We start from the raw sequence: 26,295 nt of genomic DNA on the forward strand, positions 1-26,295 counted from the left end.
ATCATATGAAATTTTTGCCAGAGAGAGTAACAGGTTATTTCAGAGACCACTATATGATACGAACTTGGCTGAAGCCAAGAATCTCTGGGGACCTAAGCCAGAGGACTTAGTGTATCTTCATTTACTGTTTCCTTTATTGAGTTGCTTCTTGGACATTGAAGTAGCTATAGGCCGTGGGGAGGGGGAGGGACTGCATTACCTGAAGAGTCTCTTCTGCCCATGCTTTGAGCATCTCTGTGATTATAACCTTTTAAAAATTTAAATCGAGATATTTTACATCCATACCACTCACGTACGATGAAATTCATGCGTTGAAAGTGTGTAAGTTGGTGGGTTTTAGTATGTTCACAAAGTTGTGCAACTATCCCCATTAATTTCAGAATATCACCCCCCAAAAACCCTGAACCCATTAGCAGTTACTCCCCATTCCCCTCCAGCTGCTGGCAACCATTAACCTACTTTTTGCCTCTATGGGTTTACATATTCTAAATATTTCAGGTAATGGGAATCATACAATATGTGGCCCTTTGTGCCTGGCTTATTTCATTTAGCATAATGTTTTCAAGATTCATCCACACTGTAGCATATATCAGTACTTTATTTCTTTTTATGGCTGAATACTCTTCCATTGTATGGATATACCACATTTTGCTTGTCCGTTGATCAGTTGATGGGTTTGGGTTGCTTCCCCTTTTTGGCTATCATTATGAAGCCTGTTGTTTTTGTTTTTTTTAAATATGTTTTTTGTTTATTTTAGAGAGGAAGGGAAAGGGAGAGAGAGATATAAACATCAGTGCTGAGAGAATCATTGATTGGCTGCCTCCTGCGTGCCCCCTACTGGGGATTGAGCCCAAAATCTGGGCATGTGCCTTGAACAGGAATCGAACCCTGACCTCCTAGTTCATAGGTGGACATTCAAACACTGAGCCACACCGGCTGGGCATTATGTAGCCTGTTTTGATCCCACTTCCTCCTGCTTCAGATTAGCAGGTCCTCTTGGATCTTTCTGACAGTCCATTAAGGTACAAAGTTGAGGCAAGTGATGGGCTATCTCTCTCTCTCTAACAGAATCAGGAAGTGAAATATAATTTGAAAAAAGCTTATACCCAGCCAGATATCTGTGAGACATGGAAAAGGGGAAAAATAGGGAATTCTTTAAGGAATTCAGGCTTGCTTGTGGAACAGGTGGGGCTGGAATAATTACTTCAGTATATGTGCGTTTCCTTGATTCGACTCGGGGGGGTATTGAGGGCAGTGGGTCCTCGTGGCCTGTTTACCTTTGTGTCCCTCCCTGAGCGGAATGGACATAGAATGATTACCTTGGGGCTTAGAGCAGCATTTCTGCTACAGGACAGGCTGGCGACCTGCCACCTCAAGTTCACAGAGTTCTTTAGTGCACACCATTTACAGTCCTATTTAAAAGGTTCCGTTCAGGGGCAGCCTTTTGTTTATGTTCAAGGTTAGGTACCTGCTGATCCCACTGTAGGCTGCATTGGGAGCTCTGTGTTTGGTGTGTGGCTTGGAAGGAAGGGGATCCTGCATGGAAGGGGCTGACTTGGGACCCTAGTTGGGAACCTGTTTCCTGAGGCAGCCGTGGTGGGACCTGGACTGTACTCGGTGACTCAGCCTGTGAGACATTCCTAAGACCCAGACCACGTGCTGCTAGCAGACACAGCTGTGGAACAAATCATCACCAGCTATGGAGGCTGCTTTGGGAGAGACAAGGAAACTAGGGGGAGAAGGTCAACCCCCGCTACTGTCTTGGTTGTAGCCAGACTTGGAAAATCGCGGTCATGGGCGATCTGGTGACCACAGTCGTTGGCTCTGTCCAACTCCCCGGGGGGGAAATGAATAACCAGGGAACGAATGGTTTTTGTTGGTAATAAACTCAGGACAGGGCTAGCATTCCCAGGGCTAGCCCTGTCCTGAGGTGGGACCTCGGAGCTGCTCTGACTCCTGTTGCCTGTGCTTTGTTGCAGGTGCGCTTGATGATCACCGACGCTGCCCGACACAAGCTGCTCGTGCTGACGGGGCAGTGCTTTGAAAATACTGGAGAGCTCATTCTCCAGTCCGGGTCTTTCTCCTTCCAGAACTTCATAGAAATTTTCACCGATCAAGAGGTGGGCTCCTGTCTGGGAGTATCTAAGCTTTATAAATGCTTTGTTACTGTTGTAGCCTCAGGCCTCTCTTTGAAAGCACTCAGGGGAGCTAGAGGAAGGGGAGGGAATGTCACACCTCCTTTGAAATAAGCAAAACCGTGACTCATCACCAAAAGAATTTAGAGCACTCATCTATAATTAATCGGAACCATTCTTAATGGCCGGAGATACAGATGGAGGGGTGTTGGAACAGTCAACATTTTATGGATGGCAAAAAAGATGGAAACATTTGAAACGAACCAAAAGAAAACCCAGGTTTCCTGTTTTCTGAAAGAATATTCCAAAAATCCCTTGGACTTTTGGTAGGATTTAACTGCCCTGATCTCTTTCAGTGCTTGAACTTCCTTTCCCTGATCTCATTATTTCTGATTTCTTTTACTTTTAATGCCTGGTCCCAATGTTTGAACTTGGGCTGTTTGAACAGCCCCCAAAAGAGAGGGCTCAAGAAAGGGCTACAAGTAGGAAAATTGGGCAGATTCTTGGTTCATGGTTCACATTCATGCTCCAAGAAAAAGAGGGTTGAAGAAGCTGGACTGAAGCTGGGTCTTTAATATTTCTGATGTGTGTATCTTCTTCAAGGACGATACTTGTGAGGTATTGAAAACTAGATGATACTAGTGGGAAAACGAGAGTGAAGATTTTGATTTGGTTATGTCTGCTGGAGAATTTATCCTGGCTGGGCAACTTCTCTTTCCAAAAGAATGTGCCTCTTTCATTCTGTTTATTTGTTTATAGTCGTTACAGACACATTCAGGGCTGTCACCGCAGCAGGTTGGGGCCTGCCCGCAGCTGATAGCAGATGTCTACTTGGAGGGTTGAGGGATGTGCTGACAGGAGGAGTTACCACATCTATTTAAAACCATCTTCCTGAGAACTTCCTGAGATGGCGGCCTCTTGGCCTCCTGGGTGTCGTGAAGGGCCATCTGTCTTTCTGCATTTAATCTTCCTGAGGCTGCGCTTCACAGAGAGGTCGCTGTGTACTTTTTTCATCACTGGCAAGAGCTGTAAATAAACTGCCCAGCTTCATCTGGCTCACCTGGAGGCTTCTATAAAAAGACTGGGCAGATGACAGAACCATGTTTCACTCCCCACCCACTGGGAGAGAAGGGCTAACAAAATGAGAAGGAACATTTTACTTAGCGTTGTCATCTGGGTTCGGAGGCAGACAGTCCTGGCTCCTCACAGCGAGAGGGGGTCACAGGGCCCTGTCTTTCTCCAGAGGCTGTGATCTGTCTTCCTCTAAGGCATATCTATTGCACCCACACAGTGGAAAGGCTTTTGTTCGTTGCACTGAAATTCCAATCTAGAACTACAATTCTCACTCTACCTGCCACCTCAAAACTGTCAGAATCTTTTGCAAGATTGAGTTCTCCAGTGCATGTTGTGCCTGAGGGCGTTTGTCTGGTAAATCAGAGGTTGCACACATTATCAGCACCTTGCCCCGGGGAAGGGAGAGAGCTGTAGAGGCCTGGAAATTGCCCTGTGGCCTAATAGCACGGGTGGGTGTGCACTGGCCTGAGTTCAGCCTGACCCTCAGCTCATTTATATGCATGGGCACCTCCCCTGCATGCCTGTGCGGTTCTGCAATTAGTTTCTGGTGGCTGGCTTCTATCCCACGTCATTGGTTTGTCTTTGCCATAAAATCGAACAAAGGATGAATGTAAAGAAAAGGGTTTGTCATTGCCCAAATCTTAAATAAGTATCATAATTCATCCATCTGACCCCAAATAATATCCCTCTCTCTCTTTCAATAAGGCATAGTGTTATGAAATTGCTACTTAAATTGTTTTTTTATTAGCCCACAAAGTAGAATTTTAGCACAATAGGCTCTGCACATATCAGAATTTACCCTCAATTACCAAAGAAAAAGAACCAGATTTAAATGAAGAATGTGAGTTCTGTGTAGGGGCAGATTCCCAGGGTTTGCAATCACTGGGATGGGCTCTAAAGGACATACACCTTTATTATACTCAACCAAGTGTCCTTTAGGCCAGAGACTCTGTCATAGTCTCCTCTGCTTGCCCCATAACACCACCAATTATTTTGGAGAAAGTTATGTTCAACACAAAAGGATCTTTGGAGTTCTCCCTAACAGACTACATCAGTGGGCTGGTGGGGGAAGACAAGAGAAGGGGAGAATGTTGGGTAGAATTCACTCTCCCTCTTGCCACAACCAGAGCAACTCGGCCTTTATTCCTTTGGCATTGTAGACTTTGAAGAAAGGCTGCTACAGCCAAAGTGGGTTGAAAATCACTGGACAGGACCAATGGTTACCAGCCTGTTAGAGCTATGATTGCCTGTAGTTGCATTGGAAAAAGGGCTTGAGTATAGAATGACTCACTAACAAAGGGACCTTAAAGGTCCAGTTTTTTTCCTTTTATCCACTCCTTGATATCTACTTATCATTCCAGAGAAATCAGAAACACAGTTTTGGAAAAACAAAAATGACACATTTTTGGATGAGAATATTTTTTTTTTTTTTTAAAAGGACTTAAAAATAGAATTATCAGTGCATTTTGAGCTTCAGGTTTTGGGAGTCTTAGTCATTGGAGGTCAACTTCCAAATCAGAATTCAGAGTTAAAACAGTCATCTGGCTAACCTACCACTTCCTGAAATCCAAGGGTGGTGAAATCACCATCTCCTGGGGACATTTTTTATTCTGTTAGAAAGTTTTTCCTTATTTGTCTCATTGTATCTTCAAAGAAGAACTGTAATCCCTATTCCACCTGACACTGTCTTAGACACTCTTCACTAGCAATGCCAATTTTTTTTTCTCCCAGATTAATAATCATTTTCGGTTCCACCCACTGTTCTACATAAACCAAGATATTAAAGATTCCCTGTATTCCCTGGTCACTGTCCTTCAAACTTGTTTCATTGGTAGGAAGGGAAGATGGAGTGGGTATGGGGAAAATTCAGGAGTTCAGTCTTGGCCATGCTTTAGTGCCTTGGTGTTATCAGACACCAACTTGGATATATGAGCCCAGAGCTCAGAGAACTAAGAGTTGGGCTGGATATGTTAATTTGGTAGCCATCAGCATATGAGAAAATAGATGAAGTAATTTAGAAGGAGCAGTGTATTAGAAGAGAGGTTAAGGCCAAGAAGAAGGAGCCAGTAAGGCGACCTCTTTCAATTTGTTCGCTAGTTTGTTTATGGTCTAGTTTCTCTAAAATGCCATGACTCACACTGGACACCATACTCCAGGGGTCATTGACCAGGTGTGTTGTGAGAGCCGATGACTATAGTTTTCAATACAGTCTTCTATTAAGTAAGTCTAAAAGTAATTTTTGACTGTTACCATCCACAATTAAATATCAATGGGGAGAGGGTGCAGGCTTTGAGGAGCTCTGTAATTACATAATTTGGGAATTCCTTTTAAGAAAAAGAAAACAAAATTGTTAATATACAATTAAAAGGCTTTAGGAGGCGCCCATGCCAGTGAGGGGCCTTGAAGTTTAAGCTTCTGTAGCTTTATTTAAATCCATTTGACTGTCAAATAACATCCCTGAGTCTTTTCTATGGATATTCTTGTTAAGCCACGTCTCCAAATCCTGCCCTTTAGCCAGCTGGTTTATTGGACTTCACATTTATCCCTTTAGAACACCATCCTGTTACAGCTGACTTAGCCATCATCATCCCAATGTCCAGAGCTTTTGTAACTGTCTTAACTCTGCCATCCCACATTTTGCCATGCCTCTCATTTTCATGCCATCACAGATTTGATAATCATGTCTTCATTTTTATCCAGGTCAATACACAACACGGCATAACTGAGCCCTGAGGCAGCCCACCATAGACCTCTTCCCAGGTTGACACTAAGCAGCACTGTATATATAGCTTCATACAAATCCACCCGATTTTGCTATCACACTGTTCAGAAATCCTGTTAAATGTCTTGCAGAGATACGCAGTCCGCTGTATTTCCTCATTAGCCAAGCAAGTAACCTAATCAAAAAAGGAAATGCAGTTAGGAGGCCATGGCTTAGAAATTCAAATCATATTTCATTAATATTATCTGCACTAAAATAATTTATTTCCTTTATCTTCCTTCCTTTTCCAGTATGCCTGCATTTAATTAGAAAAAGAAATTGGCAAAAAGACTATCTTTGCCCTGAGCAATATTTCTTCCAGTCATGTCTCTCATCCATTTTTGTAAGAACAAGGGGAGGGTAGCAATCAGTATGCTTGAGAAGTATGAGCAGGCTCACGTCACTTCTCGAGTGTCCACTCCAGGACAGCACGTATTGAATTGATCAAGTTCAGTGCAGTTCAAGAAACATCTGTTGAATCTGATGATACGCTGGGGAAACATAGATAACTATGATACAGAGAGATAGAAGATGTGTTTCCTCCTATTCAGGAACTTTTCGCATATTGGGCTATAATAGGTACCATTTACTCTGATGATTTCCAATCTCTTAGAACCTCAGTTTCCTAGTCTAAGACCTAGTCACAAGTTCCCTTGCCACTGCTCGCTTTGTTAGATCCTCCTTATTGCTCTCATCTGATAATTGAGTGAATGTTGATTGAGTGCCACTATGGGCTGGACACTTGTAAGACCCAACCTTTGCCCTTGGGGTGCTTGGTCTCTAGAGTGTATGTTGGTGTAGAGGCCTGGGGGCTGCTCGGGGGAAGCAGGGAGTTCATTTCCTCTGTGTAGCTCCAAGTCTGTAGTATAAGCATGTCAAACTCACGGCCTGCGGGCCGCATGCCTCGTTTATTTGGCCCATGTTAGCCTTTGAGTTTGACACACTTGCTGCAGTAGTTGTTCCTTTTTATACCTATTCCATTCATCTCTCCTTCTTGAAGGGCTCTCTCTAGCTCAGTCTCTGCATTCTTGTCTCATCTTGCCACTGCTTCTTCCGAGAGACAGGGTTTTCCCTCTCTGAAAAGAAACTTGTCCAGCAATGCTGACTTTTTTTTTCTGTTTCTCCCATAAATCATAGTTTCCCATTCATCAGCCTCTTTGCTGTTTTTCATTGCCCCCGACTTCCTCAGAATTCTCTGCAACCTTGTTTTCTTTTGGGGTCATTTCCTTCATTTTATAGGCCGTCTGGATAAAGGTGAAAAGATGGAAGGTGGGGAGGTATTCCTCGAGTCTTTTTACTTACTCTTTGAACTTGGTGATTACAAATCTTATAAAAAGAGCTAGTGATTGAATACCTCCTACACACAGCAGGATCAAACCCTTGGGCTGCCACACCCTTCAGTAAGGGTGGAATTTCAAAAATTAAAATAGACGAAAATTTAAAATTTCACTGTTAAAGAGTCAGCAGTTGAAAAAAAAAGAGTCAGCAGTTGAGTTAGCCTAGATTTCTCCTCTAGAATGTATTAGAAAACATGAATAGTTTGCATGTGCTCTGTGTGAAAATTAGGATTGAGAGACTCCTAATTGTGCTATAGTGGTGGCGATGAAGGTTTATGCTAATTATTGGACAAGAAACCATATGTAGTGTTCATGTTTGCTTTGGCCAAAAAATAATTTGAGCAACAATTACCCACGATGGTTACCTTTGACTTTTTCAGTTTTCTTAGCTTCCAAAATAGTTGATTCCTATCCTTTTTACAGGAGATAGTCAAATCAGAGGAAACAGCAAAATCAAAGATTTATTATTTTGCTATTTTGAGACCCTTCATATGAAATGTGGGACAAATAGACATAACAAAACAAAAATGACTATTTTACTGCAATCTTAGGTAGAAAAAATCAGATTCTATAAATTACTCTATGCACATGCACTGGTAGCCTCAAATATTGGTATCCAGAAGGTTGTATGAGACAGAGGAAATCATTCTAAAACTAGAAGGTGAGAGTTCAGACCTGCTGATTCAGGGATGCCTGGACCACATGGAATCTTTGCTTTGCCCTTCATAATTTACCTTCAAGGTCAAGAGCTCTTTTTGAATCTCTGGGCTGATTTATGAGCTTTGCTGTAGCCAAAAGAAGACCGGAGTTTATGGCATGATTCTCCCTTACTACTTAGTAAGCTAAGACCATGAAACATATGGCCATAATATGGAATGAGACAAAAATACATTTTCAATGAACCAAATCTCTGTTTTGGTCACAATTTGCTCTTCTGCACTCCTGTCCTATGGGAAGTATTAAACAATGTGATAAAAACATTTGAGCCCCAAATTTTTTTTCTGATTTATGGTCAACTATTTCTTTTCTTAAAATAATATTTTAAAATTACTATTTGCACTCAGTATTATTCTGTATTAGTTTCAGATGTACAGCATAGTGGTTAGATAATCATATACTTTTCAAAGTGCCCCCTTCCCCCCAGTACCCACCTGGCACCATACATAGTTATTACAATATTATTGACTATATTCCCTATGCTGTACTTTATTTACATCCCTGTGACTATTTTGTAACTACGAATTTGTACTTCTTAATCCTTTCACCTTTTTGAGCCACATTTGATCTTAGCCACTCATACCCAGCTTGCCCTGAAAAGAATAGGAGTTGTGAGAGAGTAGAATGTCTCACTTTGGATTAAAACATGAGTGAATAGGGATAAATTGGGATGCTTGCTGTATAATGGCCCAGTTGCTTTCATCATCACGGCTTCAATAAAAGTATTTATATTTGTAGAGAATCTGCTGGATGAACCACTGATATATTTTTTAAAATATTTTTATTGATTTTGGAGAGGAAGGGAGAGGGGGAGAGAGATAGAAACATCAATGATGAGAGAGACTCATTGATCGGTTGCCTCCTGCATGCCCCTATTGGGGATCAAGCCTGCAACCCATGCATGTGCCCTGATGGGGAATTGAACCCAGGACCTCTTGGCCCATGGGATGATGCTCAATCCACTGAGTCACCACAGCCAGGCAGAACCACTGATATTTTAAATAGTGTGAACTGATGCCAGGACCAATACTTTTTTTGTAATAAGGAGCAATCCATAACTTCCTTGTCTCCCGAGGGGGCGGAGGGGAAGAAAGCACACCAAACTTTTTTCTTTTACACCTACAAAATTCTAAAAGTAGACAACAATAAGTGAACCAAAACTAAATTCATTCAATGTATCAATCAGGCCTTTTTGCCAAGCCCAGCGGAATAAAAGAAAATATTTTATATCAGTGGTGAAATGACTCACATAGCCTTCCCCATATTTATTCTTCAGAGAGGAAGGGAGAGGCTGCCTCCTGCATGCCCCACTGTAATATCAAAGTATTTCATAACCACTGTAGCACAGGCCCTGATCTTCCAAATGGTTACTGGTTTTAGAACTGGACCAGAGTTCTGGAGTTCTCCTGCTGCACAAGAAAGATTATGTAGAGGTGTTGTGGGAGGTGGTTGAGGCATAAGGGAGCAGTGTGTGGGGTGGTCAGGATGGAGGCTGTTCACCTACCATTGTGGAAATATTTCAGAATTTAAACAACCAGCGTCCCTGAAGTCAGTCCTTGGTGCGTCCAATGATCCTATAATATCTAGTAATACATGGAGATGGTGGATCAATGATAACATTCACTTAAGCCTTTTCTTTCTTTGTTTATTATTTTTTAAATCCCAGATTGGGGAATTACTGAGTACCACCCATCCTGCCAACAAAGCTAGTTTAACCCTCTTCTGTCCCGAAGAAGGGGACTGGAAGAACTCCAACCTTGACAGACACAATCTCCAAGACTTCATCAATATTAAACTCAACTCAGCTTCTATATTGCCAGAAATGGAAGGACTTTCCGAGTTCACCGAGTATCTCTCAGAATCAGTGGAAGTCCCATCTCCCTTTGATATCCTGGAACCCCCCACATCGGGTGGCTTTCTAAAGCTCTCCAAGCCCTGTTGCTACATTTTTCCAGGAGGGAGAGGTGATTCTGCCTTGTTTGCAGTGAATGGGTTCAATATGCTCATCAATGGAGGGTCAGAAAGAAAATCCTGCTTCTGGAAGCTCATCCGACACTTGGACCGAGTAGACTCCATCCTGCTCACCCACATTGGGGACGACAATTTGCCTGGAATAAACAGCATGCTGCAGCGGAAAATCGCAGAGCTTGAGGAAGAACAGTCCCAAGGCTCCACCACCAACAGTGACTGGATGAAAAACCTCATCTCCCCTGATTTAGGAGTTGTATTTCTCAATGTCCCAGAAAATCTGAAAAACCCAGAGCCAAACATCAAGATGAAGAGAAGCATAGAAGAAGCTTGCTTCACTCTCCAGTACCTAAACAAATTATCCATGAAACCAGAACCTCTGTTCAGAAGTGTAGGCAACACCATTGATCCTGTCATTCTTTTCCAAAAAATGGGAGTTGGTAAACTTGAGATGTATGTGCTTAACCCAGTCAAGAGCAGCAAGGAAATGCAGTATTTTCTGCAGCAGTGGACTGGCACCAACAAAGACAAGGCTGAATTTATGCTGCCTAATGGTCAAGAGATAGATATCCCAATTTCCTACTTAACCTCAGTCTCGTCTTTGATCGTATGGCATCCAGCAAACCCTGCAGAGAAAATCATCCGAGTCCTGTTTCCTGGAAACAGCACCCAATACAATATTCTGGAGGGACTGGAAAAGCTCAAACATTTAGACTTCCTGAAACAGCCACTGGCCACCCAGAAGGATCTAACTGGCCAGGTGGCTGCTCCTGCTGTGAAACAAGTAAAACTGAAACAGAGGGCTGATAGCCGAGAAAGTCTGAAGCCAGCCACAAAACCACTTGCCAGCAAATCTGTGCGAAAGGAGTCTAAAGAAGAAACTCCTGAGGTCACAAAAGCAAATCACGTGGAAAAGCCACCCAAGATTGAAAGCAAAGAAAAGGTAACAGTGAAAAAAGACAAGCCAGTAAAAACAGAGACCAAACCTCCAGTGACCGAAAAGGAGGTGCCTAGCAAAGAAGAACAGCCTCTGGTGAAAGCCGAGGTGGCTGAAAAGCAAGCCACAGATGTCAAACCCAAAGTCACCAAGGAGAAGGTGGTGAAAAAGGAAACAAAAGTTAAGTCTGAAGAAAAGAAAGAGGAGAAGGAAAAGCCAAAGAAAGAAGTGGCTAAAAAGGAGGACAAAACACCTATCAAGAAGGAGGAAAAACCAAAAAAGGAAGAAGTGAAAAAGGAAGTCAAAAAAGAAATCAAGAAAGAAGAGAAAAAAGAACCCAAGAAAGAGGTTAAGAAGGAAACACCCCTGAAGGAAGCCAAGAAGGAAGTTAAGAAGGAAGACAAGAAAGAAATGAAAAAGGAAGAAAAGGAACCCAAAAAAGAAATTAAGAAACTTCCTAAAGATGTAAAGAAATCATCTACTCCTCTATCTGAAGCAAAGAAACCAGCTGCATTAAAACCAAAAGTACCTAAGAAGGAAGAATCTGCCAAGAAAGATTCTCTTGCTGCCGGGAAGCCAAAGGAGAAGGGGAAAATTAAAGTCATTAAGAAGGAAGGCAAGACAACAGAGGCTGCAGCGGCAGCCATTGGCACTGTGGCCACTGCAGCGGCCGTGGTGGCAGCAGCTGGAATAGCAGCCACTGGCCCTGCCAAAGAACTGGAAGCTGAGAGGTCCCTTATGTCATCCCCTGAGGATCTAACCAAGGACTTTGAAGAACTAAAGGCTGAAGAGGTCAATGTAGCAAAAGACATCAAGCCTCAGCTGGGGCTGATTGAAGATGAAGAGAAACTGAAGGCAACTGAGCCAGTCGAAGCCTATGTCATTCAAAAAGAGACAGAAGTCAAAGGTTCTGCCGAGTCCCCTGATGAGGGAATCACCACCACTGAAGGGGAGGGTGAATGTGAGCAAACACCAGAGGAGCTAGAGCCAGTTGAGAAGCAAGGGGTGGAGGACATAGAAAAATTTGAAGATGAAGGAGCAGGTTTTGAAGAATCTTCAGAGACTGGAGACTATGAAGAGAAGGCAGAAACTGAAGAGGCTGAGGAGCCAGAAGAGGACGGTGAAGAAAATGTGTGTGTGAGCACCTCCAAGCACAGCCTCATGGAGGAGGAGGAAAGTGCCAAGGCCGAGGCAGATGCACACATCAAGGAGAAGAGGGAGTCTGTGGCCAGTGGTGATGACCGAGCAGAAGAAGACATGGATGAGGCAGTGGAGAAAGGAGAGGCTGAACAATCTGAGGAGGAGGAGGATGAGGAGGACAAAGCTGAGGATGCCAGAGAGGAAGAATCTGAGCCCGAAAAAGCTGAAGCTGAAGATTATGTGATGGCTGTGGTTGACAAGGCTGCGGAGGCTAGTGGTGCTGAAGATCAGTATGGATTCCTTACCACTTCAACCAAGCAACAGGGAGCCCAGTCTCCTGCCCAGGAACCTGCATCTACAATTCAGGATGAGACTTTACCTGGAGGCTCGGAAAGTGAAGCCACTGCTTCTGACGAGGAGAATCGAGAAGACCAGCCTGAAGAATTCACTGCCACCTCTGGCTACACTCAGTCTACCATTGAGATATCCAGTGAGCCCACCCCAATGGATGAGATGTCTACTCCTCGCGATGTGATGAGTGATGAGACCAACAATGAGGAGACAGAATCCCCATCTCAAGAATTTGTAAACATCACCAAATACGAGTCCTTGCTGTATTCTCAGGAATTCACCAAACCTGCTGTCACATCACTCAATGGATTATCTGAAGGGTCAAAAACAGATGCTACTGATGGGAAAGATTACAATGCTTCCGCCTCCACCATCTCACCACCTTCATCCATGGAGGAAGACAAATTTAGCAAATCTGTTCTACGTGATGCTTACTGTGCTGAAGAGAAAGACAGGAAAGCCACGTTGGAGATCAAAGACACCGTCTCAACAGTTTCAGATGAAAAACTTAGTCCACCCAAGAGCCCATCCCTGAGCCCGTCTCCACCATCACCCCTAGCAAAGACCCCCCTGGGTGAACGTAGTGTGAACTTTTCTCTGACACCCAATGAGATTAAAGTCTCAGCAAAGACAAAAGCAGCCCCAGTGTCTCCTGAAGTGACCCAAGAAGTAGCTGAAGAACATTGTGCTAGTCCTGAGGATAAGACCCTGGAAGTGGTGTCTCCATCTCAGTCTGTGACTGGCAGTGCTGGCCACACACCTTACTACCAATCTCCAACTGACGAGAAAACCAGTCACCTCCCCACAGAAGTCATTGAAAAATCATCAGCAGTTCCAGTGAGCTTTGAATTCAGTGAAGCCAAAGATGAGAATGAAAGGGCTTCCATAAGCCCCATGGATGAACCTGTTCCTGACTCAGAGTCTCCTATTGAAAAAGTTTTGTCTCCTTTACGGAGCCCTCCCCTAATTGGATCCGAGTCTGCATATGAAAGTTTTCTGAGTGCTGATCACAAGGCTCCTAGTAGATATACTGAAAGCCCCTTTGAAGGAAAGAATGGAAAACAAGGCTTTCCAGACCAAATAAGTCCAGTTTCTGACATGACTTCCACTGGTCTCTTCCAAGACAAACAGCAAGGGAAAAGCACAGACTTTATACCAATAAAGGAAGACTTTGGTCAACAAAAGAAAACTGACAATGTTGAAACCATGAGCTCTCAATCAGGACTGGCTTTAGATGAAAGGAAGTTAGGAGGAGATGTTTCTCCTACACAAATAGATGTCAGTCAGTTTGGATCTTTTAAAGAAGACACTAAGATGTCCATTTCTGAAGGTACTGTTTCAGACAAGTCAGCGACTCCTGTCGATGAAGGTGTAGCGGAAGACACATACTCTCATATGGAGGGTGTGGCCTCAGTCTCCACAGCTTCCGTGGCTACGAGCTCATTTCCAGAGCCAACAACAGATGACGTGTCTCCTTCTTTGCATGCTGAGGTTGGTTCCCCCCATTCCACAGAAGTAGACGACTCCCTTTCCGTGTCTGTCGTGCAAACGCCTACCACTTTTCAGGAAACAGAAATGTCTCCATCTAAAGAAGAATGCCCAAGACCAATGTCAATTTCTCCACCAGACTTTTCCCCTAAAACAGCCAAATCCAGGACACCAGTTCAAGATCATAGGTCTGAACAATCCTCGATGTCTATTGAATTTGGTCAAGAATCTCCTGAGCACTCCCTTGCTATGGACTTTAGTCGACAGTCTCCAGATCACCCTACAATGGGTGCGAGTGTGCTTCACATCACTGAAAATGGGCCAACTGAGGTGGACTACAGTCCTTCTGACATGCAGGACTCTAGTTTATCACATAAGATAGCACCATTGGAGGAGCCATCCTACACCCAAGATAATGATCTTTCAGAGCTCATCTCAGTATCTCAGGTCGAGGCCTCCCCATCCACCTCTTCTGCACATACCCCTTCTCAGATAGCTTCTCCTCTCCAAGAAGATACTCTATCTGATGTTGTTCCTCCCAGAGATATATCCTTATATGCCTCACTCACCTCTGAAAGAGTGCGAAATCTGGAAGGAGAGACTTTGTCACCAAAATCCGATATCTCTCCACTCACCCCAAGAGAGTCCTCTCCTTTATATTCACCTAGTTTTTCAGATTCTACCTCTGCAGTCAAAGAGAACATAGCAGCTTACGACACTTCTGCTCCTCCATCAATGGAAGCAACATCGACAGAGCCCTATGGCTTCCGTGCCTCGATGCTATATGATACGATGCAACGCCATCTAGCCTTGAATAGAGATTTGACCACATCTGGTGTGGAGAAGGACAATGGAGGGAAGACACCTGGTGACTTCAGCTATGCCTACCAGAAGCCTGAGAAAACAAGTAGTTCCCCAGATAAAGGAGGTTACCCCTACGAGTCTTATGAGAAACCCACCCGAAGCCCAGATAAGGGTAGCTATTACTATGAGAAGACAGAGAGAACCACTAAAGCCCCAAGTGACAGTGGCTATTCCTATGAGACCATTGAGAAAACCACCAAGACTCCAGAAGATGGTGGCTTTGCCTATGAAATTACTGAAAAGACCACACGGGCCCCCGAAGAGGGTGGGTACTCATATGAGATAAGTGAGAAGACAACAAGAACCCCTGAATTGAGTGGGTATAGCTACGAAAAGACTGAGAGGTCTAGTAGACTGCTGGATGACATCAGCAATGGCTATGATGACTCTGAAGATGGTGGCAACACACCTGGAGATTCCAGCTACTCTTATGAGACCACTGAGAAAATTTCCAGTTTCCCTGAGTCTGAAAGTTACACCTATGAGACATCTACAAAAACTACACGAACCCCTGATGCTTCCACATACTGTTATGAGACTTCAGAGAAAATCACTAGAACCCCCCAGGGGAATACATATTCCTATGAGACTTCAGACCAGTGCTACACTACAGAGAAGAAGTCCCCCTCGGAGGCCCGCCAAGATGTTGACTTATGCCTTGTGTCCTCCTGTGAATACAAACATCCCAAGACAGAGCTGTCACCCTCCTTCATTAATCCCAATCCTCTCGAGTGGTTTGCCAGTGAAGAGCCAACTGAAGAATCCGAGAGGCCCCTCACCCAATCAGGGGGGGCCCCACCGCCTCCAGGAGGAAAGCCACAGGGGCGACAATGTGATGAAACCCCTCCCACCTCAGTCAGCGAGTCGGCCCCATCTCAGACTGACTCCGATGTCCCGCCAGAGACTGAAGAGTGCCCCTCCATCACAGCTGATGCAAATATTGACTCTGAAGATGAATCAGAAACCATCCCCACAGACAAAACTGTCACATACAAACACATGGACCCACCTCCAGCCCCCATGCAGGACCGCAGCCCTTCTCCACGCCACCCTGACGTGTCCATGATGGACCCAGAGGCCTTGGCCAATGAGCAGAACCTGGGGAAAGCTCTGAAAAAAGACCTGAAAGAGAAGACCAAAACCAAAAAGCCAGGTACAAAGACCAAGTCATCTTCGCCTGTCAAAAAGAGTGATGGGAAGTCCAAGCCCTCTGCAGCTTCACCCAAACCAGGGGGCTTGAAAGAATCCTCAGATAAGGTGTCCAGAGTGGCTTCTCCTAAGAAGAAGGAATCAGTGGAAAAAGCAACAAAACCCACCACCACACCTGAGGTCAAAGCTGCACGTGGGGAAGAGAAAGACAAGGAGACCAAGAATGCTGCCAACGCCTCCGCATCCAAATCAGTCAAGACAGCAACTGCAGGTAGGTGGAAGGTGCTGGCAACTACAGTTATCCCACTTTTAACTGGAGCCTTTGTCTTTCCATTTGACCTTGTACTGGGAAGACGAGAGAGCACAACTGGGTGCTCTCCCTTCCCTTTACTATCTCTTCTGCCTAAAGGTATCAATCTCAGCCCAATGTTGTCCGAAAGCTTGGGGACAGCTCAGTATATAGCCCAGAGCAGCTCATTCTGCAACAAAGCAACTGCAGCTTTGTTCTAAGTCTTCAGAACCAAGGAAGTGTTTCAGGCTCTTTTGGAAGATGGTATTGGCAATGGCTTCAGCCATGCTGGCCCCAGAATGAAGCTTAGGTGACAGTGTTCCCAAAGGCCTAGGGAGAACTAGAGTTCCAAGCCAACCCTGGAATGTCCACTATAGGCCCAAGATTTAGATTTAATATTTTTAATTAAAAAAATTTAAATTATAGCATTTTAAAATTAAAATTATAAAATTTTTAATTAAAAAAAATCACCAAGCTAGAGCTACATCCCCATTAAAGGCAATGCTCTGTTTTCTTATTGGCCAACAAATACCATAATTTCAGTCAGCCAGGGGCTATTCTTAACAAATTGAGAGAAGAGCATCAAAGGCTCTTCTTATACCCCACTTACATCACAGTCTTGCTAACTGAGACTCAGAATTCTATTTTGGATTAAATTGCACATGGCAGGAGCAATATGCCTGACTTCTGATCATTCATGTTTTGGTCTCAATTCTCAGATTTATCAAGTTCTCAGCAATACCTGGGTTTTTGATGGAACAGGTCTCAGATGGCTTCATTTTTGTTGCATGAAGATGCTTTTCCAACAGATCTCTAAAAAGACAAAATTGCACTATTAATTGATTTTTAAAACAAACCTGGGTAAACTTCTGTCAGTTCCCTCAGTTTGTGCTTCTGTATAAGTGACATTCATTGGTTGTTGATGGTAGCGATTTAGTGTACAAGGGGAAATTGTAGGCATTTAAAAAATATATATATATATTTTCGATTTCAGAGAGGAAGGCAGAGGGAGAGAGAGATTGAAACTTTAATGATGACAGAGAGTCATTGATTGGCTGCCTCCTGCACACCCCTACTGGGGATTGAGCCTGCAACCCAGGCATGTGCCTTGACCGGAATCGAACCTGGGACCCTTCAGTGGGCAGGTTGATGCTCTACCCATTGAGCCAAACCAGCTAGGGCCAGGCATTTTTAATTATTAAAAAACCTGTACCTCACAAACTTCTGCTGTGAGTCAGAGTCTTTGGGAGGTCTACACGTGGATATTTGAGGGCTTTCAGCTCAGATCACTAAAATGAGTCAGTGTATCCAGATATCAGCTTGGCTGATTCTCACCACTCCCCCAAAACCTTAAAAGTGAAACTGGGCAGTTGATGGAGTTCACTGGTGGTTTTGACTCTGGGTGACCGTCTTTAAACATCCTATGGAGAAAGGAAATAGGATTAAATATATAGAATGACTTAGCAATGGTCTCAAACCAGCTGCACATTAGAATTACCTGGGGTGCTTTTAAAAGATGGTGGTGCCCAGGCCTCCACCCCAGTCCCATTAAGTTAGACTTTGAGGTGTGGGGCCTGGACATCAGTATGAAGAATTAAGTACTAATAAGTATTAGTTGATTCTAATTATGCAGCCAGGGTGAGGAATCACTGCCTTAGAATGCTAGTTCTATTAATTTTTCACAAAGTTTAAACCTTCTGACTAGAACAAGTCAGGAAGCCAGCTCACCTAACAAGATGCCAAGAAACTCTGGGGTTAATTTGAATCTTCACTTTGCCCAGGCTTTTTTGACTTTAGACTGGGAATTCTGGCAACCCGATAGCCCTTTCACCAGTTTGGTATGTCCTGATTGGCTAGAGAAAGCCTAGTCCTTCTGAACCCTCCTCTCACTAAGTTTGGTATCCCGCCTTGTCTAGGAAGAGGTGTCTCACTTTTGAGAGTCTTGTGCTAAGGAAAGTGACCTTTCAACAGTTTATGAATGAAGTTGAGGTGCTGAGGGCCTTGGAAATCATACAAAGTTAAGATCTAAACCAGTTTCTAGGTCAAATGTTAGGGTGTAATATTCAGCTATGGGCAATATTGCTTTCAAATGAGTTCCTAACATGGATTACTAACATTGCTTAACTGTGATTTACCAAATGCAGATCAAAATGGTTAAATGCCAGGGCTAAAATGCCCTCTACCCGAGAGAGGGAGATGCCCAGTCTCCCTTTGCACGTCCTATGGACCTTCTTGTGATGAGTAGGGGAGGGGTCCTGGGCCAGGGGGTCTCTTCGCTTTCCTGTGACCCTGGCTTTCTCTTTGTTTGTTTGCCAAAGGACCAGGGACCACCAAGACAACCAAGCCCTCAGCTGTGCCTCCAGGCCCGCCTGTGTACTTGGACCTGTGCTATATTCCCAACCACAGCAATAGTAAGAATGTCGATGTCGAATTTTTCAAGAGAGTGAGGTCGTCCTACTACGTGGTGAGTGGGAATGACCCTGCTGCCGAGGAGCCCAGCCGGGCTGTCCTGGATGCCCTGTTGGAAGGGAAGGCCCAGTGGGGCAGCAACATGCAGGTAAGAGCTCCAGGACAGTGTCGCACAGCCTGTGGAGCTGTGCCCAGGGCAGAGGGAAGGAGTTGTGTGTAAGGAGGCATCGTTGTGATTGTGGATCCACGTGTAGTGCTCACAGTTCTGTCACACGTGAAATATCCTGAGTACAGAGTGGATTTAACACAGAGAAGATAGTCTAAAATATTATTCTTGGTACCAGTAACAACCATGTCCTGGGAGGAAAGCCACTTTCCCACCCTAAGGCAGGTATGATTCATTTACCTGCCAAATGGGCCCAAGATTACTTGTCCTTCCTGCTAATAAACCAAGAGTAAGTGTGCATGAATCACAGTGGTCATATTTCTGTGTGAGAATTGCTAAGGAATTGTCTTTACTCCCTTGTGTTTCATGAATAGACCACAGCTAGCAGTGTGGCCAAGCAGAAAAGTAGCTGTCCATGTGAAATTCTACAGGAGGGGCATTGCTAAAGACGGTCCCCAACAGGATATTCCCACCTCACCAGCATGACTGGCCACCGACCACTCTTTATTATTTTGGCTGTGATCTTCGCTTATCTAAGTTTTACTTGTCTGCAAAGTCGCCTAGTAAACTGTATTTGCATAATAGTAAATAGATTTGTTGGTTAGTTAATCATACGAAATCTAATCAAGAAGCACCAGTGGCCTCTTAATGAATTCTGGATGGAATTTTTACTATTCAAACCTACCCATCCACCCACCCATATCCATCCTCTATCACTCTTCCCCCTCCCCCACAAATTAAAGATACAAATTTTTGTTCTCAGGACAAAATGTTAGTTACACACAGTAGAAAGCTTTGAGCTGCAATAATAACCAAAGCTCCTTGCATTAAATATGCATTGTCCTTGATGCAAAATTCACCAAGTGTGTTAAAGGAAATACAGAAATTCCTTCTTAATGGAAGCACTTCTTCTTTTAACACTAAAGAATTGAGAAATTGATGATGAATATAGATGAACCAATTGACTGGTCATTAGTTGCGTTTGGTTCCAGTCTTCAACTTCCCCCCAAAATCTTGATATTTTCTTGCAGCTTTATTCTGGTTCATAGAAAATGTAAGTTGAAGAAAAGTCCTTTGCATTTCTTGAGGAAAATATAAAATTTTCCTTTCTTTACCCTTCTTCTCTCTAATTAATTAATACCTTATTGTTGTTCTATTTTTTTTTATCTGATTTCCAGCTCTGCCCTCAAGCAGTTATTTTGCTCTCTCCCTGCAGGTGACCCTGATCCCGACTCATGACTCCGAGGTGATGAGGGAATGGTACCAGGAGACCCATGAGAAACAGCAAGACCTCAACATCATGGTTCTAGCAAGCAGCAGCACCGTGGTTATGCAAGATGAATCCTTCCCCGCATGCAAGATCGAACTGTAAAGACCAAGGCCAGCCACACCACAGGATTTGAACTTTGTTTCCAGAAATTCTTCAGTTTGAAACTACTTTTTCTAAAAAGTCAATTCATCTAAATAAGTCACTGAACTGTTACCTGCCAAACGCTATGCTGTGTCATGGTGGTGCAAGTCACTGGTATTTCTCAGTTTTTGCTGATTGCTAAGGGAAATAACAGTATTCCCACAATACGGTTCAAGTTACTGCAAAATGACCTACCCTAGTTCATCTCTGCTGAACATTTGGAATTCACGCACTAGCAAACTCAACTGACTTCTGCTAGGTAGAGGCATTTGTCTTAGAAAGAGAGAGAAAGCAAGAGAAAGAGAGAGGAAGAGAGAGAGAATGCAGGAGAGAGAGAGAATGAGAAAGAAAAAGAATGCAAGGGAAGGAGATATAATGGTAGAGAGGGCTGGTGAGATACCCAGAGAGGAAAAGGGAGAACAGGGTGGGGTAAGGAAGAGAAAATAACCAATAATTTGGTCTGCATTTTCGTAGGCAGTTTATATTCTGTAGTCTATATATGCAAAGTTTTCAACTTGTGGCAGTCTGAGTCATCCAAAAGGGTCTTAATTTTCTAAAACAAGCTGGCAGGAAGAACACAAAAAGAGCAAAACTTGTTATGAGGGCATGTGAGATTTTCATGCTTTAATTAAGCTCCTTCAGTTTGAAGGCTGCACACGACATAACATAGTGAGTGTAGATTGGACACACTTTGAACCCCATTCGGAACTCTGACTCTTCCAACACACGAGTAGATTGGTCTAAGGCATGCTCCCAGCATCTGTGTACCCAGTTAGTCCACTCTGAGTCAATTAACCTGCATGCGGAAACAACCAACTCCACCCCAATGAACAAGCAAATACCAAAGCAGTTGGGAGTACATACAGTAGACAATTTGCCTTAGAAAGTGACTTGAATGTACAAAGATACTTGATGCACTTATTATTTTTTAATGCGAGACAGCAAGCGTATAAAACATCCGTGTAGGATTATAGCTACTCCAGTTACAGGAGCATGTGTGTGCGGGTGTGGGGGTACTAGAAGCCAATCTGATTGGTGCAACAGTTTGATGCTGAGTCATGCGTGTGGTTTACCACCTCAGTGCCCCTGTGGCCCCTCAGCCAAACACGTTGAGCCTTTAATAGCTTCTTTACTACTGCAAGTTCAGGATTGAAGTGGCTTCTATGATCAGAACTGGGAAAACTGAATCATATGGTGGAAGAGGTTTTCAGCAAGTGTATAGTATTTACCTTCCTTTGTCTTACATTGGCTTTTTTCCCTCCATTTTTTGTTAAGTTCAGTATAATTATGGGAACAAGTGTACAGAAGAATTTTTTTTTTTTTAGCTATGTCAGGACCTTTCATAGAAGAACTTTTAAATAAATGTTTTCATTTGCAGGAAAATGCAAAGAAAATTTTCAAGTGACAGTTTTTTTTTTAGTTTTTTTTTTAAGTGTTTTGTAAGACAAAATGAATAATGTTTTTTGAAGTTCTGGTGAGATTGAAGTCTGATATTGCAGTGATACTATTTATTAAAACACACAACTGCCAGGAAGTGATCCCTCCCACTCTGCTTCCCATAACATAAAAATCTGAGTATGTGCTATTTGAGAGTGGGGAGAATGGCGGGGTAGGCTACTTTTCCAGGCTTCTACATCACCCAGTGATATCCTACATTCTTCTTTCAAGATCTTCAACCATGAGGTAAAAGAGCCAAGACAAGTTCAAAGAACCCTAGCGAAAATTTGCTTTGGGATTTCTTTTCTGGAAAAAATAAATAAAAAACAATACATTGAAAACAAATGAATTCCCAACTCCTACTGTTCAGCGTGTAGAGTTCAGAGATCATTCCCATCATTGAACTATGAATCTGGGAAGCCAGATCATGATTCAAACTGACATCAGGTTTCGAGTGACAGATCCATCCCGCGGTGTTCTGGTGTGGCAAACTTCTCAGTGACAACTGTGCTGTGCTCTGTCATGTGGCGTTTCCCGCAGATTCTGAGATCTACGGAGTAGTGAACAATGACCTCATTTTATTTATTTCAAAAGTAACATTTTAGTTTATTTTTGTCTGATAAGTGTATGTTTTGCACTGCTAACTACTATGAGGGTTTAAACAATGCTTCTTCAGGGTCCCTTCACTGAGGACCTATGCAGTCTACTTAATGCTGTGAATTACATTTTCAAATGTTTAATTTTTTTAAGAAAAATTAATATTCTATTTTTTTTAGGTTTCTCTAGAAATGCAGCTTTTATTTATTACTCCATTTCCCCCCCAAGTCCTTAATAACAACACATTAAGGGTACAAAAAATTACCGCACGATGGAAAACACATTGTGACAAAAATGAATTTAATTGAGCATAAACTCATCTGCTTCAAACTTATTTAATGAGACAACCTAAGATACCCAAGACAATTATTTAATGATTGGGGGTTGAGTTAGCCCACATAATGCATGGGAACAGGAATAGATTCCCAGTCTTCTTGCCAAATCCAGACTTCTGGTTGACTTTTCTTTGATAGAAGATGGAATTATTCTCCAATTTCTCAAACTAAATTTATTTAACCTGTACATTATTTTGCTTTTAAAATACACAAACATTTTAGAATTATAACCAATCTTCAATTATAATGATTCTCCACTCCTTTTTTTTTTTTATTTTGTTTTGGGATTTAAGGGAAACATATACAAGCTGGTCTTTGTAAAAATATACAGCTGGTCTTTTTCCTATGAAATATCAGTACCTTTCTCCATTCATTGTTCTCAGTGATGACCACAGAGCCCAAGTATACCAGGAAAACCAATATTTGCATTACAGGTTGCTCCTGTCCTTCCAGAAACCTCCTCTACCTGGGTGACTAACCTAATTTTGCTGATTCCATAAATACACAATTAGTTTAGTATGAGCCATCACAATGTACCATGTACATTCATGGTGAGAGCTAAAGATGGACACAGACTTCTAGGAGCTGTATTCATGCCGGTTACTTGATCCAATTGTGTAGATGGGATATTTGAGTGGAAGGAATTTATACTCTTTAAGTGATGGGATTCCATCGAGCTAGCACTCATGATCATGACCTTTTTGGTAGTATTCTTAAGCAAAATTCTACAGAGACTAAATGTTAGAGATGACCCTCCATTTTCAATTTTAACTAATTCTATCCCCTTTCTCAAAACCCAACCCTCGTGCATGCTTTCTCAGCCTTGTGGGACTGGATACAATGACTGACCCCCCTCCCCAAACACCATTTTCCATGGAGTTAAAAAAATTTTTTTTCTTAACCTTACATATCATAGTGAATGGTTTCCCCAGTGTATATGAATGTTTTAAGTGTCTCCAATAGCTTATGCAGTTTAGAAGCTTTTCAATAGTCATTTAATAAGGTTAAATCATTTGCTAATTGGAAATTTTACCACCTTCCATTGTTCCTGTATTACCAAATTTCAGCTCTCGGGAGCTGTTCTATGATTCTGAATTGCTTTTCTTGCTTCTCTTAGTCACCTGTCTGTCACAGGAGGTTCTTGCTCAGTGATGACATTGTGAGTTAGATTTAATAACCTTATTTTTTTTGCGCTTCAGATGTAGAAGAAAAGATCCTGCTTCCATTTGAAAGGAACTATAAGCTTTTATCTTCTAACCAACTGAACAACACACCAAAAGCAGCCTAAGGATGAGCATTTCTCTGAAAGCAATTAGGTTATTCACCTGGTATTAAAACGATATGCTATTTTAAAAAATCTGTGACTTTCTTGATTTAAAAGGCAGCATCAAAAACTGCAAAGGAAGGGGAAAAATAGCTTCTCTGCACTCGTTCGGAGCTCCCAGAGCCGGACCATCGAGATGAGGCATCCAGACCATCTGCCCTTTCGGGAACACCCTGCCCAGGGCCAGGTCCGGGGCACCTGCGTGCGGAAGGCAGCCCTTCTCTTCCTGGCCCTGGAATGAGGTGGTCTTGAGCCTGGCAGAGAGGCACCTCCCCCTCCTCTCTCTTGTTCTGAATGGTGTTTGTGTCAGTCTGCAGCTGTGTATGGTATTATGTCTTATAATCCTGCATCACTTCTATCCTATCCAGTCATATCTAATGTAGAAAATTAGTTTCCAGTGGAAGTAATATGTAGTGCTTTTATGATATTTGTGTGCAATATCCCCTCTTCCATTGAGGATATTTGATGTAAAAGAAAAAAAAAAAAAAACACCGCAGTTCCACAATAAAATACAAAAGTGGCAAAAGTTCAGGTGTGTGCTGTCTTACGTTTTGTGTTGCTGAGTTGGCTCATTGGGAGTTGGGATTTGCCATCTATGGTCAGGGGGGAGTAGGGGGGAGCAAACCTCGGAGAAGATCCTGATACTATTTCTGTAACTGCTGCCTTGTTATCTTGTATAACCAGGACATTGGGGTCTTAGGACATTGGGGTCTGGGAAGTGAGGGAAAGAGACAACTAACATTGCGTGAAAAGAAAAAGTAAATATACCAGTGTAGTTGGAGGGGGGTATTGGGAGGGTTTCCCACACGAACCAATTATAAACCCCAAACCAGGTGTTACTCCCAGCTCTGCCACACCTGGCTGCGTGACCTCTCACTTTATCCCTGTCCGGAGTTTCTTTTCTCACCTGTGAAGGAAAGGCTTTGACAAGATGGTCACACTGGATGACCCTCCCAAAACTGACTTTCTGGGCTCTGTAAGGCCATCTTACTCAGTAATTACATCCAACGCCTTCTCTTGGTTTCTTGCGCAGTTACAGAGTAAGCTCTATGTAAGTAGCGTAATACCCTGTGGCTGTGACTGACACCCAGGAACTAAAAGCTGTTTTAGAAAAGTGATTATGCATGAAGTGCCTGAAAAAAGGAGGAATTCCTCATAGTCATTCACATTCTTGTACTTTTACTCAATACCCAGCAGTAGGTAATACTGTGGGACTTAAAGGTGAACAAAGCTGCCCTAACTGGGGTGACAGGGGTCCCCAAGTTCAAGGGCAAGCTGTGGTGACCATAGGAAAAGCACCTGTTCTTTCGAAGCTGAGAACAGGTGTGTGGGTGCGCTGGACAGAAAGTAAATTCCAGGTGGAGGTAGCAGCTCACATGGAAGCAAGTGAAGAGCAGGGTCAGTGTATCTGGGGGCCTGGACTGCTCAGAACGGCAGAGCACAGAGTGGACGGCCTGGCATCTCAGTTCCCTCCATGTGGCACCGAAAGTGTGCCCGCAGAGTGCTCAACAGTGACCTCTAGGAGATGGCCTTTCTGTCTTCAGGGATGGTCTTTTGGCCATAAGTCTGTCCTGAATCAATGATGTTCCTTTGTCGCACACACTCCTTTTGATCTTACACTGTGCCTCCAAACCATGGGGCTTCATTGACCCGTCCCAGTAGAAGTCACTATTTGCCAGAAGGGATTCTGAAATTCCTCCAGAAATGGAAGGGTTAAGCAAACGTGAAAACTCAGGGTGGGAAATCATCGCCAAAATATTTTAATGGCATCAGATTAACCTTAAGTAAATAAATAGTTTTCTACTCCACTGTCAGGCTATTCCGTCTCAGGCTTTCTGGCCTGAACCTAGGGGGACTGACCCTCCAGGGTTGCTGGGACTGCCCTGTGACTGAACATCCCATGTCCCAGGAGACCCCTCAGTCCCTAGAGCCCTGTTTGGTCACCGTACCTGTTCCATTTCACTTTCTGCAGTAGGCACATTCACCGTAGAGGGTGTTTTCTGGATGAAGATGTTGAGCTCTGCAGAGAGGAAGCGTCATAGCAACCAAAACCCTCCTGCCACCAGGTATAACAAAGGATGTGAGGTCCCCTTTATAAAGCCTTCACAAATCGTCCTTGTGTCCTTGATCTAGCTTTTTAAAAAAAATACATTTTATTTATTTTTTACAGAAAGGAAGGGAGAGGGATAGAGAGAGTTAGAAACATCGATCAGCTGCCTCCTGCACACCCCCCACTGGGGATGTGCCCGCAACTAAGGTACATGCCCTTGACCGGAATCAAACCTGGGACCCTTCAGTCCACAGGCCGACGCTCTATCCACTGAGCCAAACCAGCTAAATACGATCTAGCTTTTAAAGCCCAGAATAGAATTTATTTTCAGACAATTTTTTTGTAACAGTTTGTGA

The 26,295-nt window shown here is 43.3% G+C and overlaps 1 protein-coding gene across 2 annotated transcripts in view; it reads left to right on the forward strand.

Moving 5' to 3' along the window:
* The window catches only part of MAP1B (microtubule associated protein 1B), a 90,249-nt gene extending 65,831 nt beyond the window's left edge, over window positions 1-24,418 (forward strand). For both annotated transcript variants that reach the window (XM_070412149.1, XM_070412150.1), the window contains 4 exons: window positions 1,980-2,120; window positions 9,691-16,192; window positions 18,529-18,767; window positions 20,002-24,418. In XM_070412149.1, the coding sequence (XP_070268250.1) occupies window positions 1,980-2,120; window positions 9,691-16,192; window positions 18,529-18,767; window positions 20,002-20,157 (7,038 nt within the window). In that variant the 3' untranslated portion in view covers window positions 20,158-24,418. The remainder of the gene's footprint in view (window positions 1-1,979; window positions 2,121-9,690; window positions 16,193-18,528; window positions 18,768-20,001) is intronic.
* Window positions 24,419-26,295: the final 1,877 nt, after the last annotated feature.

This window comes from Myotis yumanensis, unplaced genomic scaffold (genome assembly GCF_028538775.1).
Source record: "Myotis yumanensis isolate MYYU_CA2020_CCGP unplaced genomic scaffold, mMyoYum1.0.hap1 SCAF_4, whole genome shotgun sequence".
Taxonomy (NCBI): domain Eukaryota; kingdom Metazoa; phylum Chordata; class Mammalia; order Chiroptera; family Vespertilionidae; genus Myotis; species Myotis yumanensis.